Here is a 21,117-nt window from a genome sequence, read left to right on the forward strand (position 1 = left end):
GCTTTTTCCTACCCCCCCCCTTATGGCTACGCCTTTCCGCTTAGAAAAAATTGTTAGGCAGCAATAGAAGCATTGTATTTATTTCATCATTATTAGCTATTTAGAAATTCATCCAAAGTCTCTCAGTATAAGCACTTCTGAAAATCCACAGGCCAGTGATAATTATGGAGTGACATACTGTTCGTGGTTGGTTTCAAGAAGCTAAGCTCAAATACTGCTGGCAACACTGGTAGTTCGATGCTACAGCACTCTGCGTAGGACTAGTAACTATAAGATATGCTGTCCAAATACAATAGCTCCATGGTCCCTTGAAAGATGAAACATTCTCCTACCATGATCCTATGTAGGGTCATTATGAATCAGAATCCACTCGATGACAGTGGGTTTGGTTGTTGGATTTTACTCCTGTAGGAATCATTTCCATCCTTTTGGTTAATCATTATGCACCTCTTTAATTATTTCCTTATAATGAGTCTGTATTCTCAATGATCAACCAACCATTTATGATATTGACAGTTTCTAGATTTCAGGTAGGTCTGAGGCAAAGAGAGGGAGGCAACTGGAAAATGGCCTTTGATTCACCCACTCTCAGTAAGCAGTAGGGAAAGTGGCAGCAATTACTTGTACCTGAAGGATAAAACGTATGTTTTCGGAGTTTCTAGAAGGTCAAAAAGCCAAGAGGGTTAAACAAACGATGGGTTGCCAAAGGGAACTCCTTAGAGCAGTGGTTCTCAACCCTCCTCATGCCGGAACCCTTTAATACCATTCCTCCTGTTGTGGTGACCCCGCGCCCCCCCAACAATAGAATTATTTTCATTGCTACTTCATCATTGAAATTTTCTACTGTTATGAATCGGCCAACCCCTAGAAAGAGTCGTTCGACCCCCAAAGCGATTGAGATCCCCAGGTTGAGACCCGCTGGTGGGCTACCATCGTAACTAGTCAGGTAATCATTTGATCGTTTGTTGGGAACTTCTTCCGGATTCATGAGTGATGTGGAAGAAAAACTGGGAGTAGTGCAAGATCTTGAGTGGGTCTGGCTTCTTTGTGTGTGCAGTGAGTAGACACACCTGATGACATCGCTCTAGTCTTTGTGACAAACACACAAAGAGCTTAAAGACCATTGCAGTGAGGAGACACACCTGATGACATCGCTCCAGTCTTTGTGACAAACACACAAAGAGCTTAAAGACCATTGCAGTGAGGAGACACACCTGATGACATCGCTCCAGTCTTTGTGACAAACACACAAAGAGCTTTTAAAGACCATTGCAGTGAGGAGACACACCTGATGACATCGCTCCAGTCTTTGTGACAAACACACAAAGAGCTTAAAGACCATTGCAGTGAGGAGACACACCTGATGACATTGCTCTAGTCTTTGTGACAAACACACAAAGAGCTTAAAGACCATTGCAGTGAGGAGACACACCTGATGACATCGCTCTAGTCTTTGTAACAAACACACAAAGAGCTTAGAGACCATTGCAGTGAGTAGACACACCTGATGACATCGCTCTAGTGTTGTGACAAACACACAAAGAGCTTAGAGACCATTGCAGTGAGTAGACACTCCTGATGACATCGCTCTAGTCTTTATGACAAACACACAAATAACTTAAAGACCACTAGCTCTAACGTGACACAGGGCCCTTCAGGTATCCTTAGGGACCAGTAGCTCTATATCAGAAGCAACAAGACGAGTGTCTACAAGGTTTCCTTCAGCAATTATACTCCATGTACCTTCAGATTAATATTCAGTTCATATTTGAATTACTATTCATTAAAATTGAAATTTCTTTCCTCACCTTTTCTCTGTCCGTTCGTTCGTACTGTGTTGGCTTGTATGTTGCTGTGATGCTGGAAGCTATGTTACTGCTATTTAAAGAACCAGCAGAGTCACCCACGGCGAACACGTTTCAGTAGAACTTCCAGGCTAATAAAAGATTACAAAGAAGATAGGCGGTTCACGTCTGAGGAGCTAGCCATTGAGAATCTTAATAATGACAGCAGGACATTGTCAGATGGAATGTCAGAGCATGATCCCTCAAGGCTAGAATGCACTTAAAATACAACCGAGGAAGAGTGGCCGCCTCAAAGGAGAGCCCATCACAATGGTCTGCATGGAGGAAAGCTTTCTGGACCTAGGAGTCCTTGGGCAGCACGGACACAAATAGGTCGTTCTAGACAACGAGCTGAAAGAGGGACAGCTCAAACCCACATAGGCACCTGGGAAGAAGACCTAGTGATGCGCCACTGAAAATCCCACCTGTGGATCAGTTCAACCTTGCCCACCTGTGGATCAGTTCAACCTTGCCCACCTGGGTATTTGGATTTACCGGACATTAAAAATCCAAGTCTCGTTAGGAGTGAATGATTTTTAAGCGGTACGGAGGCTTCCCCCTTAGGTCCCTGTTTAAAGCCCTTAGCGCCTCTGTCCATGTATTACATAACACTGTAAGGAATTGGTTAAAATACATGTCTAAGAGTTCCAAAACTGAACTATGTTGATCACTTTACACACAGACCGGCTCCCCTAGTGCTAGAGAACCAAAGGAGGAAGTTGAGGTGACAAGAACTTGGAAGGTTGGAGGAGAACCCTAAAGACTCTGATTTCTGAGGAGCAGTGGACCGAGCCGGGGATCTTCAAGAATTCCCAGGCAAAGGCCCAGAGTGAAATCTGGGGCTCCGACTTCAAAGAGGGGCGATTTCTCAGCAGTTGCCAGGACCTCTGAGGGAGTATGAGGAACCTGCTCTAGGAGTTACTAGAAAAAAACAAAAAAGTTGGGACATATCACCAATTGTCCCTGCCAGGTGGCGGTTGGTTGCCATGGCGACAAGGCTAGGAGCAGCAAGGAAAAAGGAAACGCAGAAACCCTTCTTCCTGCTCTCTCTGGTTCCCTCCACAGCTGGCGTTTCCAAAACGTCTGGTAAGGGAGAAATCAGACTGCAAGGCTGTGATACATATTTGGAATTCTAAAAGTATTGCTGGTAGTAGGAATGAACGAAGCACGCTTACCAAGGCATCTTCACGCAGTGTGAAACTTTACGTCTTAGTTTAGAAAGTCCCACCACCTTCCAGTTGATTGCAACTCCTAAGGCCCCATGGGGCGGAGTAGAAATGTCCCCCAGGGTTTCTGAGGCTGTCAATGTTCAGGACGCAACTGCCTCATCTTTCTCCCTCACGGGAGCTGGGGGGGGGGGGAGGTCTTCAACCATCCGTCTTATGTCCATTGCACCTAATAAAGGCACTAGACATGCTGAATTTTTGTAGACATGAACCATTGATTATGGTCAATGGTGCAGATTTTCCACGGAATTTGGGGAGCCAAATGTCTATCTTTTCCGGCTCATCTGTATCCTCTGGTGCCACCAAACACCCTCCTCCAAATGCTTCACTGAAAAATAGGCCTTGGCGAGGCAGAACGCGCAAACCTTCAAATGCAAGTTTCTGAGTACCGACATTCAAGCCACACACAAAACTGGCCACACGTGATGGAGTCCAGCCCAAACGGAGACCCCACGCTTCCTCCCAGGTGGAGGCTCCCTGCTCAGCCAGAGCGAGCACCTACACCTTAGCCCAGCGCACCCGGTGGGCGTGTCCCTTCTCTCCCGGCGTTTCAGCCCCATCCACCCGCCCGAGGCCCCGCCTTTCCTCGGCCGTTGCCATAGAAACCCCGGAAACGCCATGACTGCCGCCGGTCCGAAAGGGAGGCGTTCGTGGCAGCCGGCGGCAGCCACAGCGGAGCCACTCCCGCTTTCGGCCCAGCCAGCAGCGCGCGGCCCAAGGCAGCCCAGGGCGGGTCTGGTCTACCCGCCGCCCCCGAAAAGATGCCGCCTGTCGCGGTCCGTGCTGCGCTGGCTGCAGAGCCTGGACCTCACCTTCTTCCCCAGGAACATCAGCAGGTGCTGCCCGTCAGACCTGCCCCGCTCGCCAGCCCCGATGCCCTGCCCTCCCCTCCCCGGGGCGAGGGCCGCAGAAGGACGGGGACCTTCTGAGTAGTGTGTTCCCTTTGTCAGCCATTATGATGTACCCCTCCTTCGTCCAATCCAGAGCGCTTGGGGGACTTCCAAAAAACGGTTAAAGTAGTCAAGGATCTTTCTGCACCGGCACCGGACCTTTAGTCCTGGTACTAGTGGAGGCTGCTTGACCCCCATGAGAGGGGGCATCTAGTCTGGGGTGATTAGGAATTTACAGCAGCTGTGTCATTGAAAGGAAGCCACCATGACCTTCACCGGGCATTAACAGTTGCCCAGGGAATGCAAGCTAAATTCTGCAAAAATTGGGACGATGAATCATTTTGCCCACATGGCCTCTTGTTTACGGGTTTCAGTCTTCCGTGAAAAGATGCATCTGAAATTTCAATGTGCAGATAAATCAATCACCTGGGGATGTTGTTACCATGCAGCCTTAGCGCCTATTAGTTTGGGATCATAAAAACGAACATCAATGCCTTGGCAATGTGTATAATCTTTTTTTTTTAAGCCTTTCCTACCTACCCCGCAATTTATGATTCATAACAACCCCCTGTTAGAGTAGAACGGTTCCACAAGGGTTGGTTTTTATTTTATTTTATTTTTTTGGTTGTAGTCTCTCTCAACTTTGTAAATTGTGAATTAAGGGAAGGCTGACAGAAGAGATCATCCGTGTTTTTCATTGTTCCATTCATACACAACTTGCTTCAACTCATTGCAATTCCTCGTGTTTCATTGCTTATTCCGCTGCTGCCCTTTGTGTCCTGTTTTTATTCCACCTTCCCCCGCTTTGGGTCGATGTTTGCAATTCTGATCTGAAATGCTTGACTTCATTACAACATGGGGTAAAGTTCAGTTCCAGACCTGAAAAGTGACTAAGGACCGTCATCTTGGGAATCCCACCCCTCTCTCTGAGCAGTAATTCTGGTTTCTTTTATGATTTTATTTTGTTCTATGTTTTTTTTTCTAGCAGAATCTTCTAATGTCAGCCCTTTCTGAGCAGTTGGTAGTGGTAGCTGGCACCATCTAGTTCTTCTGGTCTCAGGGTTGTGGAGACAGGTGTTAGTGTGGTCCATTCATCCATCAAATAATTGTTTCCATGTGTCTTTTGATTTTTGTCACTCGTTTTCCCTCTGGATGGGGCGAGACCAATAGTTACATCTCAGATGATCCTTCACAAACTTTTAAGACCACACCACTACTTATGAAAAATCAAAACACAATACCATCGAGTCAATGCTGACTCATAGCAACCCACTGTGGGTTTGCTTCCTGAGATTGTTACTGTTGACGCGAGTAGAAAGCCCAGTCTTTCTCAGCGGAGTTGCTGATCCTTTTGAACTGCCATCCACACAGGGTGCAGCCCAACCTCACTGCTACGCTTTCCAAAGTGGTTGCTACGGCCCCTGGTGGAGGGTGGAGCACAATCCAGGGGGCGGGGGCGCCTACAAAAGCAAATACCTATGCTTTATGGGGGATTGTGAACTCTAGCACAAAAGTTTTGAATTGCCAGGAGTTATGCCAGTCGACCTTGGTGTCCTCTGATCCCCCTAGTTAGTGATATGCTCTAGAGAAGATGGCTAGAACTTTCCTTCTGAGGCCGGTCCAGAGGGTTCAAAGCAATGACCAGAATGCTGTTTCTACACAGGGATCCCCCTCCGGGCAACCATCCAACGAAAGTCTAATTTTCTAAATTATTCCCTTTCAGTATGGAATATTGAAGTGGTGTTAGTTAACTATAAAACAATTCAAACGTTATGTAATAAGCTACATTTTTTGTTTCCTTATTGCTACGGAGCAGGGATTTTTCCAATGGCTTCCTGATTGCAGAAATATTCAGTGTATATTTCCCCTGGGACCTTAAATTGTCTTTCTTTGAAAATGGAACCTCTTTAAAAGTCAAATTGGATAACTGGGCACAGTTGGAGAAGGTAAATTAGCAACCATTTACACTTTTACCAGTTAAGAAACGTATGTTGGCTAATGATTGTTTTTAAAGGTACACTCCTGAAATCTTGAATATTTATGTTATGTATAGGTGAGAGTGTGTTTGCATGTTGAGACGTTCTCATGTACTGCAAAGTACCTTATTCTAACTGCTTATGCCATGTGTCACTCAAGAAGCTGCACACTCATTTCAAATCTGGAGAGAGGATAAAGGTCCATTTTTTTGCTGAATAATAACTTTTTAATACTAAAAAACATTAAGCATAAGAAAACTAGTTGAAATAAAAGATGGGGATTTATTAACCTAATAAGTCATTGGAATTTTCATAAGAACTTCTCATGATAACATATATTCTTTCTAACAAACTTTCTTTTAAAGTTCTTGGCAAGAAAAAATTTAAAATTACCTAAAGAACTTATCCATGGAACCATTCATTGTAAACCTGGAGTACCTGAAATCCTGATACAAGAGGTCTACACTTTGTTAACACATCGAGAGTGAGTTACTCAGAATTTACCAATAACATAGTTTGCTTCTGTTTATGATTTTTATTGGAATACTTTTATTGGCATATAGTTCACATACCATATGATTCAATAGTTTCATCATGCTAAGAGTTATGCAGTTATCACCATAATTTGAGAACCTTTTATTCTTTCTTGTCCTCATTGGTAATGGCTCCCCATGCTGCCACCACCCCACCTCCTCTGCCATTCCCCTAATAAATTATTAATCAAATCACTATCTCTATAGTTATGCCCACCCTGGAGTTCCTATACAGAAACACATATTTTTAAAACACCAGAAAAAAAACAAAACAAAACAGTAACAGGGACAAAATAAAAAAAAGAAAAAACCTTAATTGAAAAAGACACTATTAAAAACTGGAGCTAATTTGAAATGGGTCAAAAGGGAGATTAAATGATACAGTGTTGCATTTTAACCTAACTGCATCTACCTCATCCACCATCCACTGCTCTCTGTTGGATCGCACGGTTATTTGCATCCCGGACTCTGGTCAAAGGGAGTCACCTGAGGCTTAACCACATGAGCACCCTTCCACTGTCATCCGTAGCCCACTGCAATCCAGATTTTCGGAATTTAAACTCTAATATCGCTCCCTTCCCTGGATTAGGATTTCATTATTTACACTCCTTGTCCTTCTTGTGTGTGCACTTAGCTGATGCCGCACTTACATGCCAGCTTGCTTTATGACACCAGAAGCTATTCCCTCTGAGAGCTGGGCATCATGTCTTTTCTTCACCACATTTTACTATAGCACCCATACCTTCAATCTCTTCACGACTATCAAGTAAGGCCGTGTCATAAGAACTGATTGTTCTTAGAGTAGGGCTGCCATGAATTGTGAGCTCAAAATCCATTCACATATCTTTTGTTTATATATGTCCCCCCATCTACTTTACAGATATCATTATTCTTAATTGGGGAACATTTTAACTCATCCACATGGGGCCCGAGGTAATCCTATTAATACCACCATTAATTTTACCCATGCTATAGAATTTAAAACATAATTTAATGTGAAACTTTTGATAATCTCATTTCTACAATGTCTGGTAAAACGTCTTTTGTTTTATTTTTGTCTTCCAGAATTAAAAGTATCCAGGATGACCTTGTGAATTTTACAGACTACAGTTACCAGATGCGTTTGCCCCTGGTGCCCAGGTCTACAGCTTCAAAGTTTATTAAAGATAACATTCGACTATCAGAATTACTAAGTAATCCCAACATTCTCAGCAATGAACTTAAAGTAGAGTTTCTCTTCCTTTTACAAATGTTGCAAAGAAAATTAAGCAGAAAATTGAATCCAAGTAAGTTTTCCTTGGAAACAGTCACCTGGGTGTTTCCAAACTCAATGGCATAAGATACAGCAAATAACTAAATAATATAATAATAAGGTTCCTGGGGGATAGAGTCCGGGAGAGAGGGGACAGAGTGGAGCTGATATCAAATAGCTGAAGAAGAAAATGTTTAGAAACTGATGGTTGTAGCAATTGTACAATTATGCTTGATCTAATTGAATTATGCATTGTTATAATATCTGTAAGAGCTCCCAATAAAATGATTTTTAGAAAGAAGCATTCCAGAGTCAGACGAAAGACATGCTTGTCATTGTCCCAGCGGTGCTTTGTTCTATGACTGGTTTAAAGGGGAAATACCTCTCAGTGGAATGGTTTATTAATCCCATGGAAGTGGCTTAAGTTATAATTCATTCTTTTAAACAAAAGTGTAGGTTAGTATAGTATGCAAACACTCTGATTTTTAGATAACTATTAGCCAATCATTTAAAATCTGGGGGAGGAACGAAGTTCACTTATTAATTCAAGTAACTGAAGACAATTGGAATGGTTGAGAGTCCCTTGGGAGATAAGAACATTAGGAAAGACCCAATTTCCATTATTCACTTAGAGGTACTCTATAGCGTATGGTCAGTGTTACTCAACTTGATTTCTGAGAGTCACAGAAGCTGTATTTCCCACCATCCTAATTTTGTTTTTTTTCTTTTCGTTTTGTATATCTTTTTATGCTAGTCTTATGGAGCCATGGTGGTGCAGTGGTTAAAGCATTTGGCTGCTAAGCAAATCATCAGTGGTTGGGCCCCACCAGCTGATTTGCGGGACACGATGAGACCGTTGCTTTGTCACCCTGTGGGTTGCCAGACTGGAACACTCCAGTAGAAAGCCTCATCTTTCTCCCTCAGAGTGGCTGGTGGTTTCTGACTGTGGGTTGCCACAGGGATTATGCAAAAACTTTGCCACCTGGTTGTTTCTGACTGATAGCGATGCTACAGGATGGGTGACACTATGCCTCTGGGCCTCTGAGGCTTTAATTCTATGGGAGTTGAAATCTGTGTCTGTCTTCCTTGGAGTAGATGGTGGTTTTGAACTGTTAACTTCACTGTTAGCCTCCCAATGTGTAACCAATAGGCCACGAGGGCTCCTTGTGGCTGTGAGTGGTGGTGGGGGGAGGGAGGGGCCCGGGGACATCATTAGCCTCCAACCATACCACTCTAATTGATAAAATATGTCTAAATAACTTGCTTATTTTTTAAAAATTACCTTCATCTTGACTGTGACTGCTGTGACGTTTTAAGACTCAGGTCTGGTGTTTGCATTTTAATAGAATGGTTCGAGGTCAAACCTACAGTGGCAGAAACTACTCTCAATCGTCATCCTCGTTACCCCACCGGGCGCAGATATGATTCAATGAGATCAAGCGATATAATTGCTCCTGCTGAATGTAAGGGTTTTTTGTTTGCTTACCTTTTCACCCATTCAAATGGGTTGGGCTATCTTTAATCGATGCGATTTTAAAACTTAAATAGCAGTCTAGGTATTCCATCTAACATCATGTACATTATATCGGCATATTACTTTGCTTTTTGATAATTGGAGAGAATCAGCTAAGGACAGAATAATGGTACCCCACCTGTTATGATTAACTAGGCTGTTTTGCTTACTTGCCCATCTGGATTTCCTAATCCGAGGTTATAGGCGCTAAAAGTCTGTGGGAAAATTCATGATCATTTAATTCAGTGTGCCACGGACTCTTGGAAGCCCTGCGGTGTTCCAAGAACTGGTGAAAACACTTAGGATGGAAGCATTTATAGTCTTACAAACTCACATCTGTGAGCCAAATCCAGCCCTCCCTGCTTTCATCTAGCTTGCACATTAGGAATCGGTTTGTTAGGTTTCAATGGTTGAAAAAATATATCAAAAGGTAAATAGTATTTCTTGGCAGGATATCCTGGAAATTTAGAATTTCCATGTCCATAAAATGAGTCATACTGGAACATAGCCACACTCATCAATTTTATTTCTTGTCTATAGCTACTTTCACATTTTGATTAAGAGCCCGTGTGGTCCACAAATGTAAGGCTATCAGAGTTTGCAAGTCAAAATAGAGAATGGTATTTTCATGATATGTTAGAGGACATATTTTTACAACATTGTTTAGGACATATTAGAGCATATTTTATCTCAAATTCAAATGTAACTGGATGCTCAAATTTTATCTGGTAATCCTATCATAAAGCCTAAACTATTTATCACCTGACACTCTGAGGAACTTCATAGATTTCTGCTATAGGGAATGTTCCCTGAAGTGTTAATAGGGATTTACTGTAAGCCACAGTTTCTTCTGTGCATAGGTCTAGAGAAGGAATGTCTTACAGACTTACCTTTTTGATGTATGATTTCTCAGACTGTAATATGCAAATATTAATTGTGATTATCAAGAAAGAAAGGTCCAGACAAAGGGTGTTCCAACTTTTGCTCTGACCAGACATCACTATTGTTTTGCTTTGTTTAGTAGTCATGTAGAGCCATGTTTCCCAGAGCACACGGTTTGAAATGTAGACATCAGGTCAGTCTATCAAAAGACCTTCAGTTAGACCTTCAGTTACAGGACTTAGCATACTATAAACCCAACAGAAAAATCCATGGGTTCACATTTACATTCTCTCTCTCTCTCTCTCTCTCTGACTGCCATAACCTCTTTTGTTAGTGATAGCCAAAGCTAAAGTTCCGTCAGAGTAGGAGTAGCAGCTGAGGCAACAGGGTGAGGCACGTGAGGAGGGGGTGAGGGTAAGTTGAGGCATGAGGAGGGAGATGGCAGGGGATGGGGGTGGGGGGTTCCTGCGCTGTTATTTTTGCTTTGTGACTGCTGTAGCCTGGCTGGATGTAGGAAAGGGCACGCCGACATGCTTTGGAACCTACATTGAAAAGTAGTTGTAATGAGACAGCAAGGCTTTCTGCCTGTGCAAGAAACAGATTCAAATATGAATTGCTGAAAGTGTATTTTGGGGGGGAAATTCTCAAAGGGTCACATTTGAATTAAAAACAACAGTGTTCTCATTATTTAAGATCAAGGCTCCAACGTGAATGGGTTTTTGCCTTTACAATTTTAATCACCTATAAACTGCTGCAATTAACTCCTCCAATTCCTTCTCTTATTTCACAATTATCAATTATCTTTCACTTCAATAATCTTTTCACCTTCTTTACAAACTCATTCCGAGCAGTGGTTCTCATCCTGTAGGCCGCGACCCCCGGGGGGAGTTAAACGACCCTTTCTCAGGGGTCGCCTGATTCATAACAGTAGCAAAACTACAGTTATAAAGTAGCAATAAAAATAGTTTTATGGCTGGGGGTATCAAAAAATGAGGAATTGTGTTCAAGGGTTACAGCCTTAGGAAGCTTGAGAACTACTGGCTTGTAGGTTTTTGGAAGTTTTTGAAGGATAAACCAGATGTTTGTTTGTTTTTTTAACTTTTCTCAATCTTGTTCTAAATACTTAGATTCTCTTCATCTGTGCATGCAGGTAATTACAGAATAATGTGGCTTTGATTTTGATACATGAAATGAAAACTGCTTTTGCTGAGCTTTAATTTCCCCACCTCTACATTGGTAAAAGGAGTCCATTCCAGTTAAAAGATGACTTAGGCCAATTTATAAAAGTTGAAAGCTAAAGGGGAGAAGAGAGGGACTGTAGGATTTTAGCGCTGTTCTATCACCCAAATACAATTAATAGCTCTGAAATCACATAAAAAATCAACAAATGATCAATTAAGATGACAAAATTAATTGTAACATAGGTTGTTACCCTTGCTTTTTTCTCTTTATAACACTTAAAATTCTCTATTTTTTATCCAACATGTTGCAGTCAGCACAATGGGCCAAAGGAATCAGCATGCTTTGTAACCATGGCACAGCACGTCAGAGCCCACAGCTCAGCCTGGGTGCCCCCGTGCAGTCGGAGCTCTAGAAACTGAAGTAGAATCTGTGTGATGTGCCAAATTTACGTACGGAAGTGTAGTGTATTGCCTCAGCTGCTTTCTGAAGCAATAACTAAAATTAGTTGACTCATATTTAGAACCAGAAGAAGACCAAGTTATTTTTAGGCCCTGCTTATGACTTTTAGAGTTGGGTGACATTCAGACGTTTATTAGCCATGACGACTACAATGCCCGTGTTACGTATTCTGTTTACTAGGCTGATTTGTCCTCAGTCTGTTGTTGCCAACGAGTCTGCCTACTTGGAAACAGTGTTTGGTTGTGTAAATATTTGATATCTATGAATTGATTTTGATTTTATTTATTTAAATATCCTATTAAACACAGGTTATGGTGGTAATCTACTTAGAGAAATTCAAGTGAAGCACGCTGGAAAACATTTTGATTCTATTTTAAAATCTTCTAAAAATACGAAGAACACTTGAGAAGCAGTTGTCAAAAGTCACATGGCTTTCAAGAAGTGATGCTGCCATGTCATGCCACACTAAAGGAATATAATCACCTAGTCTTGGCTATATTCAATAAGATGTCAATTAAAGTGGAGTCTTATCTACAACTGGGCTAAGGAAGCATCTTTTCAATTCAATTCAACCATTTATTGAATATCTATGATGGGCCAGGTACTCTTGAAAATACATAACAAATTAATTAGTTCAGAATTCATTTAAAAGTGACATTGAAGGCAGAGTAAAAGAGGAGAGTTCTTTCTCACACATGGTGAAGGACCGGTGACAACATTTTGTAAACAAGGGGACTTCTCCAAACTTGTGGAAAAATGGGAATAAAAGTGAATCTAATTTTTCCATGAATATTTTGAAGCCCCCTCATATGATTTTAAAAACCACTTTGTTCGACATCATGCCCTGAAACCTCACGTTCATGACCATTCAGTTCAGAGTGGCTGTTATTGTAAACTGCCCATAGAAAAACCCTGCCCATCCTCAGAAGCGGGCTTCATTTAACCATTTTACCAATGAATGCTGCTCTTGTGGTAATGATTTGTGAGGAGGAAGAATGCTTTTCTTGGCATTTGATCCCTGTGTTTGGCAATTCATTTAGTTCAATTACCAATGTCTGCTTGTCACTTCCATTCCCCATATTCTTAGTGAAGGGAATTGAAACCATTTTGATATCTGGAAAGGCTAATTATCTTTCGTATATTCTTAGAAATGTTATACCCTTATTTGGAAGTATTTCTTTAAATGGAATTACTCATGTTAATCCTATTTCAAAAGCAGTAGCATTACTAATTACTTTACACGAGCATGTTTCATGTTCCCACAATATACATGTCAGATTTCCACCAAACGTGATCCTTTTTTCCTGTATTTTTTATAAGATTCGCTAGTTTTATTAGTATTCTATCCCCAGAGACTTCCTTAATTTTCCATTTTTAGATAAATAATACTTAGGAAGAAAGTTAATGGCAGGAGACTATTTCTTTGAACTATGTTTAGAATCCAGACCCACCCCAGATAAGGCAAGGGATGACTAATCCGCGCAGTCATCATAACCAGCTACGATCAATTGCCTTTTGTCTTGCTGGATAAGGAACAAGAACGGGTGGAGGAAAATGGATACATTTGACTTGTGGTATTGGCAGATAATATCAAATATACTGTGTACTGCTGGGAAAACAAACAGCAAAAAAATCAGTATTGGAAAAAATAAAGCCGAAGTCATCTTAGAAATGAGGATAGTCCACTTTCCTTTGTTTACTTTGGACGCATCATTAGGAAGAACAAAGAACAGGAAAATTTTATCATATAAAGGATCAGTAAAAATCAGGATCAGGAATGAAGATGGCGGACCAGGGGACCTACATACTCTGAGAGCTCTTCTGACCAAAGCAGGTTTAGGTTCCGGGTAGCCCAGTGGTAGGAGTCTGGTGAATGAAATATCCCCCCCTGGACAGCCCTCCACCCCCACCCAACGCACTTGTCCTGAGCAGGGACCTCGGCGATACAGGACCCGATTTATGGGACATCTCCAGTCACTAGGCTGCCGCCAACCTGCCCTCAACTAGCTACAGCCCCACTTCATCCCCCATCAGGATCTTGAGCCCAGAGTCGCTTGCCTGCCCTGCCGAGACACGCTCAGAAGCCACACGATCCCCTACAACAGCTTCCCACTCGATGGGACCCCACTAGGAGAGAAACTTCCCTTTCCTGCGGTTCCCCTCTCCCCACGTGGCAGCGATCTGCCCTTGGGCTCGCGTCCCTCTTGCCATACATCCAAGGCCCGGGTAACTGGCCAGCAGGCCACCGGGGTCTAGCTCCTGCCCCCATCAGCCTAGCTCCTGCTCCACTCCCAGACGGAGAAGCTGCGCTGCCTGCACTTCCCGCCAGTGCTAGCTGCAGCCAGAACCCATCCCACTCCCATCGCCCCCACCCCCACACTGCGTTTCTGTGCCCAAGGCCCCGGTGCAAAAGATCTGCCTGTCACGGAGCCCTCCTTCCAGCGCCGACAGTGCGCATCCGTGCTTACTGGGAGCACGAGCGACAGGGCTTTGCATTCCTGCGGGAGCGAAGTTGCCCTCCCCATGAGCTGCCGGGATTCCAGCTCTGAGCTCTGAGCCTGCTGTGACACAATCCCTCCTGGACGGAGGACAAGCACCATTGCCCGCTATTTCCCGCCAGAGCTGCTGCTGTCCGATCCGGCTCATCCAAGTAGCTGCGGAGCCTGTGCAGCTCACAGGGCAGGCAGCTTAAGCGATTAACGTCCCCGCATTCCAGGGAGCCTAGGACACAGTTTTGCGGTCCCAACTGGCACTCACCACCGCGGTGCCTGGGGGGCTGCTCCTGCCTGTGTAGCCTCTCCCCACAGGCTCAACTCTACAAGCCTGCAGGGACCTGGGAGGGCTTGCTGATCTGAAGATCATTGTTTCCCCACATAGCCCGGCTCCGGAGCCCAGATCAGCACCACATCCCGTGGCAGCAAGACCTCACCCACCTCCACATTCTATTAGGTATCACCAGAAATTGGCGGGAAAAGAAGGGGGAAATATATATATATATAATCTCATGCTGGTTTTTCTCTTTTCTTTCTTTTACTTTCTGTGTTGTCTTTTCTCTCTTCTTTCTTCCTCCTATTCCAATATTGCTAGTACTTCTCTTCCGGCCCTTTTCTATGGGTTTTCCTTCTATCCCCCCACCCCCTCCTTCCCCTTCTACTATTATCACGTCTTTTCTCTCCTCCTTTATAGCTTCTCTTTCTTCCTCTCCATTTTTTCTTTTTCCTCCCAAAATTTTGTTAAAATTATCTTTTAATTTTTAACCCTTTAAATTCTTTATTATTACTAAACCAAAAAAGGGTTGCTAAGGGCACCCTGACAAACCAGGTCAAAGCAGCCTGAGGGCACTCACTAAGGCTCCAGCCCACACTCCAGTTGCTGAAACATCTCACCACTGCAGGTCACTAAGCCATCGGGGTACTCTGCCTACACAGCAGTCTGACCAATCCATATAGTAGGTCATAGGAAGTCACCTGAAAGAATCCTTAACAGTAACACAGATAAGGTTCCACTGGTCTCCCAGAAGCATGGAGCCTATGAAATAATTGAGGAAAAATCAACAGACTACATCACTCCCAACAAAAAAAAACATAGAGACAAAGCATAATAGGAGAGCTAACGTCTCTAATAGAAGAAACATACAGATCTCCACAGAAGGAAATCTTCAGAAGTCTCCTTGCAGTAATATAGGAGCTGAAGGAAGCAACCCGGAATAAGGATGCTATGATAGAGAAGATGAAGTCCATAATAGAGGCGATGAAATCCACCCACAAAAGGGAACTGCAGGAGCTAACAGAAGAGGTAGCAGAAGCCACACATAAGGTCACAGAATTTACAATTAGGCTTGAGGTGGCAGAGAACCATATTAGTGATCTTGAGGACATTCACACACACCTAAGCAAGCGAGAAAGACAGTCAGGAAAATTAAAGAAACAGAAGATAGCCTGAGATCAATGACAGATGCTAGGAAGAGGAATGATATTCGAATAATCAGTCTACTGGAACACAACACAATACACAAGTCGACAGTCAAGATAGCAAAGGAATTTCTGGAAAGAAAACGTTCCCATCCTTACAAGGGAGAACCAGGAACTCATACAGGAAGCAGAAAGAAAACCAGCTAAACTAAACCCAAGAAGAACATGCCAAGACATATAATAGTAAAAATATCCAACTTAGAGGAAAAAGGGAAAATTTTATGAGCAGCAAGAGAAAGGAAGACAGTCACATACAAAGGAGCGCAGGTAAGAAGATGCTCGGATCTACCAGCAGATACTATGAAGAGGAGGGAAGAATGGAGCAACATCTTCCAAAAGGTGAAAGAAAAAGTGCCTCCCCCAGAATCCTGTACCCTTCCAGGTTATCCATTAAGATAGATAGTGAGATAAGGGTCTTCCAGAACAAGGAAATACTCAAAGAATATGCTGCAAGTCACCCGACCCTGCGGAAGATACTGGCTGACTCACTATGGCCAGAGGATCAAGCTCCATCAAGAACAAACAGGAGACCACCATATAGACCATGTCCATCTAGAAATCAACACGCCAGCAACAATTACCAGGACAAAATGGTCTCAGATGGAAAAGAGGACAAGATAGAAACTCTCCATTCAAGCACAGTACACTGATATGAAGTGAGATAGGCAAAGACCCAAAGCACAAAACAGGGTATGCCAAATATGAATCCATAGTTTGTGATAATAACTCTGAATCAAATGGACTCAATTCATACATTAAAAGAAAAATGCTTGAGGACTGGCTCAGAAAACATTATCCATCAATGTGTTGCCTGCAAGAGACACATCTTAAGCACACAGACAAGATTATGCTAAGAATAAAGGGTTGGCAGAAAGTTTACCAATAGAATTGTAACTCCAAAAAGCAGGGGTGGCGATCTTAATCTCTGGCAAAATGGACCTCAAGATCCAAACCATAAGAAGAGACAAATAAGGACACTACATAATGCTCAAAGGTGCAGTAAACCAGGAAGCACTTAGAATATTGAATATTTATGCTTCTAATAATGGTGTGCTGAATTTCGTTAAACAAACTATTAAAATGATGAAAAAAGAAATCACGGATTCGACAATCATAGCAGGTGACTTTAAAACTCCACTATCAGAGAAAGACAGATCACTGGGAAAGAAGTTCAGCAAAGAGGCCAGAGAGCTGAACAATGTAATTAGGCCACAGTGCCTGACAGACATCTATAGGGCCTTCTGTCCAAAGGCAAAGGGTTTCACATTCTTTTCAAATCCACATGGATCTTTTTTTAAAATAGACCACAGGCTGGGACAAAAGTCCGGTCTGATTAAATTCAAACCCATAGAAATTATGCAGACATCGTTCTCAGATCGCCATACCATAAAGCTGGAGATTAATAAGAAGATGTCCAGTAAAGCAAGGGCAACCAATTGGAGAATGAACAACGATCTCCTGCAACATGAATGGGCACAGGCCCAGATCAGAGAAGATATTAGGAAGTTTCTAGAAACTAACGAGAATGAGAATACAAGTATCAAAACTTATGGGACACTGCAAAGGCAGTTATCAGAGGTAGCTTGATATCATTAAATGCATAAATGAAAAAAGAAGAAAGACAGATATGTTAACACAAAACCTTCAAAACTAGAACAGAGTCAGCAGAACAACACACCCCCCCCCAATAGCAAGAGAAAATAAATAATAAAATCGGGATGGAGTTAAGCCAGTGGGAAGACAAGAGAACAATGCAAAAGATAAATGCAGCTAAAAGCTGGTTCTACTCAAGAATCAACAAAATTGACAGCCCTCTGGAAAAGCTTACCAAAGATAGAAAGGAGCAAACATCAATAGCCAGGATGAGGGATGAATCAGGGGCAATAACAACAGACCCCAATGAGATGAAAAGGATAATCACAAAGTACTATGAAGGTTTGTATTCTAATGAATTCAGAAAAATGGAACACATGGATAAATATTTGGAAAAACAGTCTCTTCCTAGATTATTTCAGACAGAGATCAAGTACCTCAACAAACCCATAATGAAAGAAGAAATAGAGAAGGTAATAAAAAATCTACCAACAAAAAGGCCCCAGGGCCAGATGGTTTCACAGGATAATTCTACCAAGCATTCAGGGAAAAGTTGACACCAATTCTCCACAAAGTATTCCATAACATAGAAGAGGATGGCAAACTCCCAAACTCATTTTACAAAGCCAGCATTACTTTGATACCCAAACAGGGCAAAGACCCCAACGTATAGAGAATTACAGACCAATATCTCTAATGAACATAGATGCAAAAATCCTTAACAAAATATTGGCCAATAGAATACAAAGTATATAAAACATATCATCCACCACGACCAGGTAGGATTCATCCCAGGGATGCAGGGATGCTTTAACATCCAAAAATCCATCAATATTATACATCACATCGAGAAGAAAAAGGATAAAACCATACAATATACATAGATGCAGAAAAAGCATTTGACAACATCCAGCAGCCATTCCTAATCAAAACACTCATGAAGATAGGATTGGAAGGTAAGTTCCTCAAGCTCATACAAGCTATCCATGAAAGACCAACTGCCAACATCCTAGTCAAGGGAGAAAAGACAAGAATAATCCCACTGAAAAAGGGTACAAGACAAGGATGCCCCATCCCCACTTCTATTCAATATCGTTTTGGAGGTTCTGGCTAACAACATAAGACAGTGGAAGGACAAAGGGATCCAAATGGGAAAGGAGGAGGTGAAACTATCGCTATTTGCAGACGACATGATCCTGTACATTGAAAACCCCAAAAATTCCACAGCTGGAGTATTTACAGAGATAGAGGAATATGGAAGAATAGCAGGATACAAGATCAATAAACAGAAATCAGTAGGTGTTCTATACACACTGGACAGGGCCATGGAAGAAGGGATTAAGAAGGAAGTGAACTTCACAGTAGCTAAGAACAAACTGAAATACCTAGAAATATATTTAACACAAAATACTAAAGACCTATATAAGGAAAACTATAAAACCCTACTACAGGAAAGCAAAAGCAACCTCCACAAATGGAAGAACATCCCCTGCTCATGGATTGGAAGGCTCAACACAGTAAAGATGACAGTCCTACCTAAAGCACTTCACAAATTCAATGCTATACAAATTCAAATACCATCAACCTTCTTCACAGAACTGGGAAAACTGACCACCAATTTCATATGGAGAGGGAAGAAACCCAGAATTAGCAGAGAACTTCTCAAGAAGAAGACACAGTTGGAGGTTTCTCCTTACCCGATTTTAATGCCTATTACACAGCTACAGTGGTCAAACAGCTTGGTACTGGCACAACAACAGACACTCAGATGAACGAAAAAGAATACAAAGTCCAAGAGTAAAATCATCAGCATATAGACAACTGATCTTCGACAAGGGTGCCCAAACCATCAAGTGGGAAGCAGATGTCCTTTTAACAAGTGATGCTGGAAACAATGTATATCCACATGCAGAAAGATGAAATAAGAAGTTTACCTCACCCCATGCACAAGAATAAACTCAAGGTGGGTCACAGACCTAGAAGTTAAACCTCAAACCATCAGGACCATGAAGGAGGGAATTGGGACTAACCTCAGAGCACTGTCCCAGGGAATTCGTAGGCTCACTGCAATAGGGAAGGGTAAACACAGGTGAATTGGAAATTGACAAATGGGATTTAATAAGAATAAAGCACCTGAGCACCTTGAAAGACTTTACCAAGAGGGTTATAAGACAACCTACGGACTGGGAGAGGATTTTTAGTAATGACACATCGGACAAAGGGCCCATTACTAAAATCTACAACACCATCATGACCTGCAAAAAGAGGAAAACAGTTAACCCCCTAAAGAAGTTGGCAAAAGAACTGAAAAGAACTTTCACTAGGGAGGAGACCCATATGGCCAATAAGCATATGAGAAAGTGTTCCAGGGCATTAGCCATAAGAGAAATGCAAACCAAAACAACCATGAGATACCACCTAACACCCCTGAGGCTAGCCCAGATCAGCAAATCAGAGAGCAACAAGTGTTGGAGGGCTTGTGGTCAAGTAGGAACCCTCCTCCACTGCTCATGGTTGGGTAGATTTGTGCAGCCACTGTGGAAAGCAATCTGGTGATACTTAAAGAAAATGGAAATTGATCTACCTTATGACCCAGCCATCCCTCTACTGGGCATAGACCTGGTGGAAGCAGCAAATAAAACACGACCAGTCATATGCGCTCCAATGTTTATTGCGGCAAAATTCACAATCGCAAAGACTTGGAAACAGCCCAAGTTTCCATCGATACATGAGTGGATTAGTAAACTTTGGCACATATACACAATGGAGTACTATGCAGCACTAGAAAGCACGGACGATCACATGAAACACTTTGTTTCGTGGGAAGAGCTGGAAGGAATTATGTTAAGCGAGGTAAGGCAAACTCAAAAGGACAGGTATAACATGAGTCCCCTGAGGTAAGTATAATCAGTATGCCAGGAATAGAAGAATAAACATCTATCTTGAAACAAACAAGGGGAAGCATAGCTAGTTGGAGGGAGGGCAGGCCACACCGAGGTAGGTACATGAGAGCCCAGCATAAAGAAGGGGAAGTAGGGCAGGGGGAGGGAGAAGCGGGGTGGGGAGAAACTGAGTGAATGGTATGGGGGGAACAGGACACTAACCACCCGGGGGAGAGTATTGGTTGTGTCCCCACAGAACTGGAACACGCATATGGGCCCCACTATGACACGCCAAACCAGGAGGGCAACGTAAAGCATGGAGGAATCCACAAAGAGACTGGACCATACGCCAGCCCCAACCAGAATTAGTCCGACCCCGACCATTGAAGGGAGTACCACAGAAAATGAAATTAGATCGTCTGGTGTGGGAAAGGAACTGACTCACCACATCACCCCCAGAAGGAAGCTGAAGCAAAGGAAGGAGGAAGAACGGAGCGGTGCACACCTGGGCCCACCAAGCTCAGAGGACGACAGGCCGGCTCGAAGGGCCCAATGTACAGAGGATCATATAGCTGGCTCTAGGGCAAGATGTGACATTCTGCACTGACCCATGGCCCTACATGGGACAGCACCTGAGACACAGTGGGGGATGTGTGACTGAGCTGACCCCACCACCTTGAGGCAAAACACTGGGTGCCTGCAATGGAGTGGCGGGGGAAGCAGAGCAAGGAGGTCCCGAGGGAGTATAAAGGATGGACTTTGGGGCCAGGACTCCTCTAGAAAACACTCCTAAAGGTCAACAAATAGACCTTGAACTACCAACAGGTTTTTTGTTTTTTGCTATCTTTTTTTTCCCTCTTCTTTTAAATTTTGTATGTCAGTGGCTATTTTGTTTGTTAGTGTGTCAATGTTGC

The 21,117-nt window shown here is 42.9% G+C and overlaps 1 protein-coding gene across 1 annotated transcript; it reads left to right on the forward strand.

Moving 5' to 3' along the window:
• The first annotated feature begins 3,688 nt into the window (after positions 1-3,688).
• On the forward strand, positions 3,689-12,163 carry SPATA4 (spermatogenesis associated 4). The gene is made up of 6 exons (XM_075555782.1): positions 3,689-3,906; positions 5,777-5,906; positions 6,302-6,420; positions 7,535-7,755; positions 9,068-9,184; positions 12,066-12,163. The coding sequence occupies exons 1-6, from the start codon at positions 3,689-3,691 to the stop codon at positions 12,161-12,163; spliced, it is 903 nt and encodes a 300-aa protein (XP_075411897.1).
• Positions 12,164-21,117: the final 8,954 nt, after the last annotated feature.

Source organism: Tenrec ecaudatus, chromosome 8 (assembly GCF_050624435.1).
Source record: "Tenrec ecaudatus isolate mTenEca1 chromosome 8, mTenEca1.hap1, whole genome shotgun sequence".
Taxonomy (NCBI): domain Eukaryota; kingdom Metazoa; phylum Chordata; class Mammalia; order Afrosoricida; family Tenrecidae; genus Tenrec; species Tenrec ecaudatus.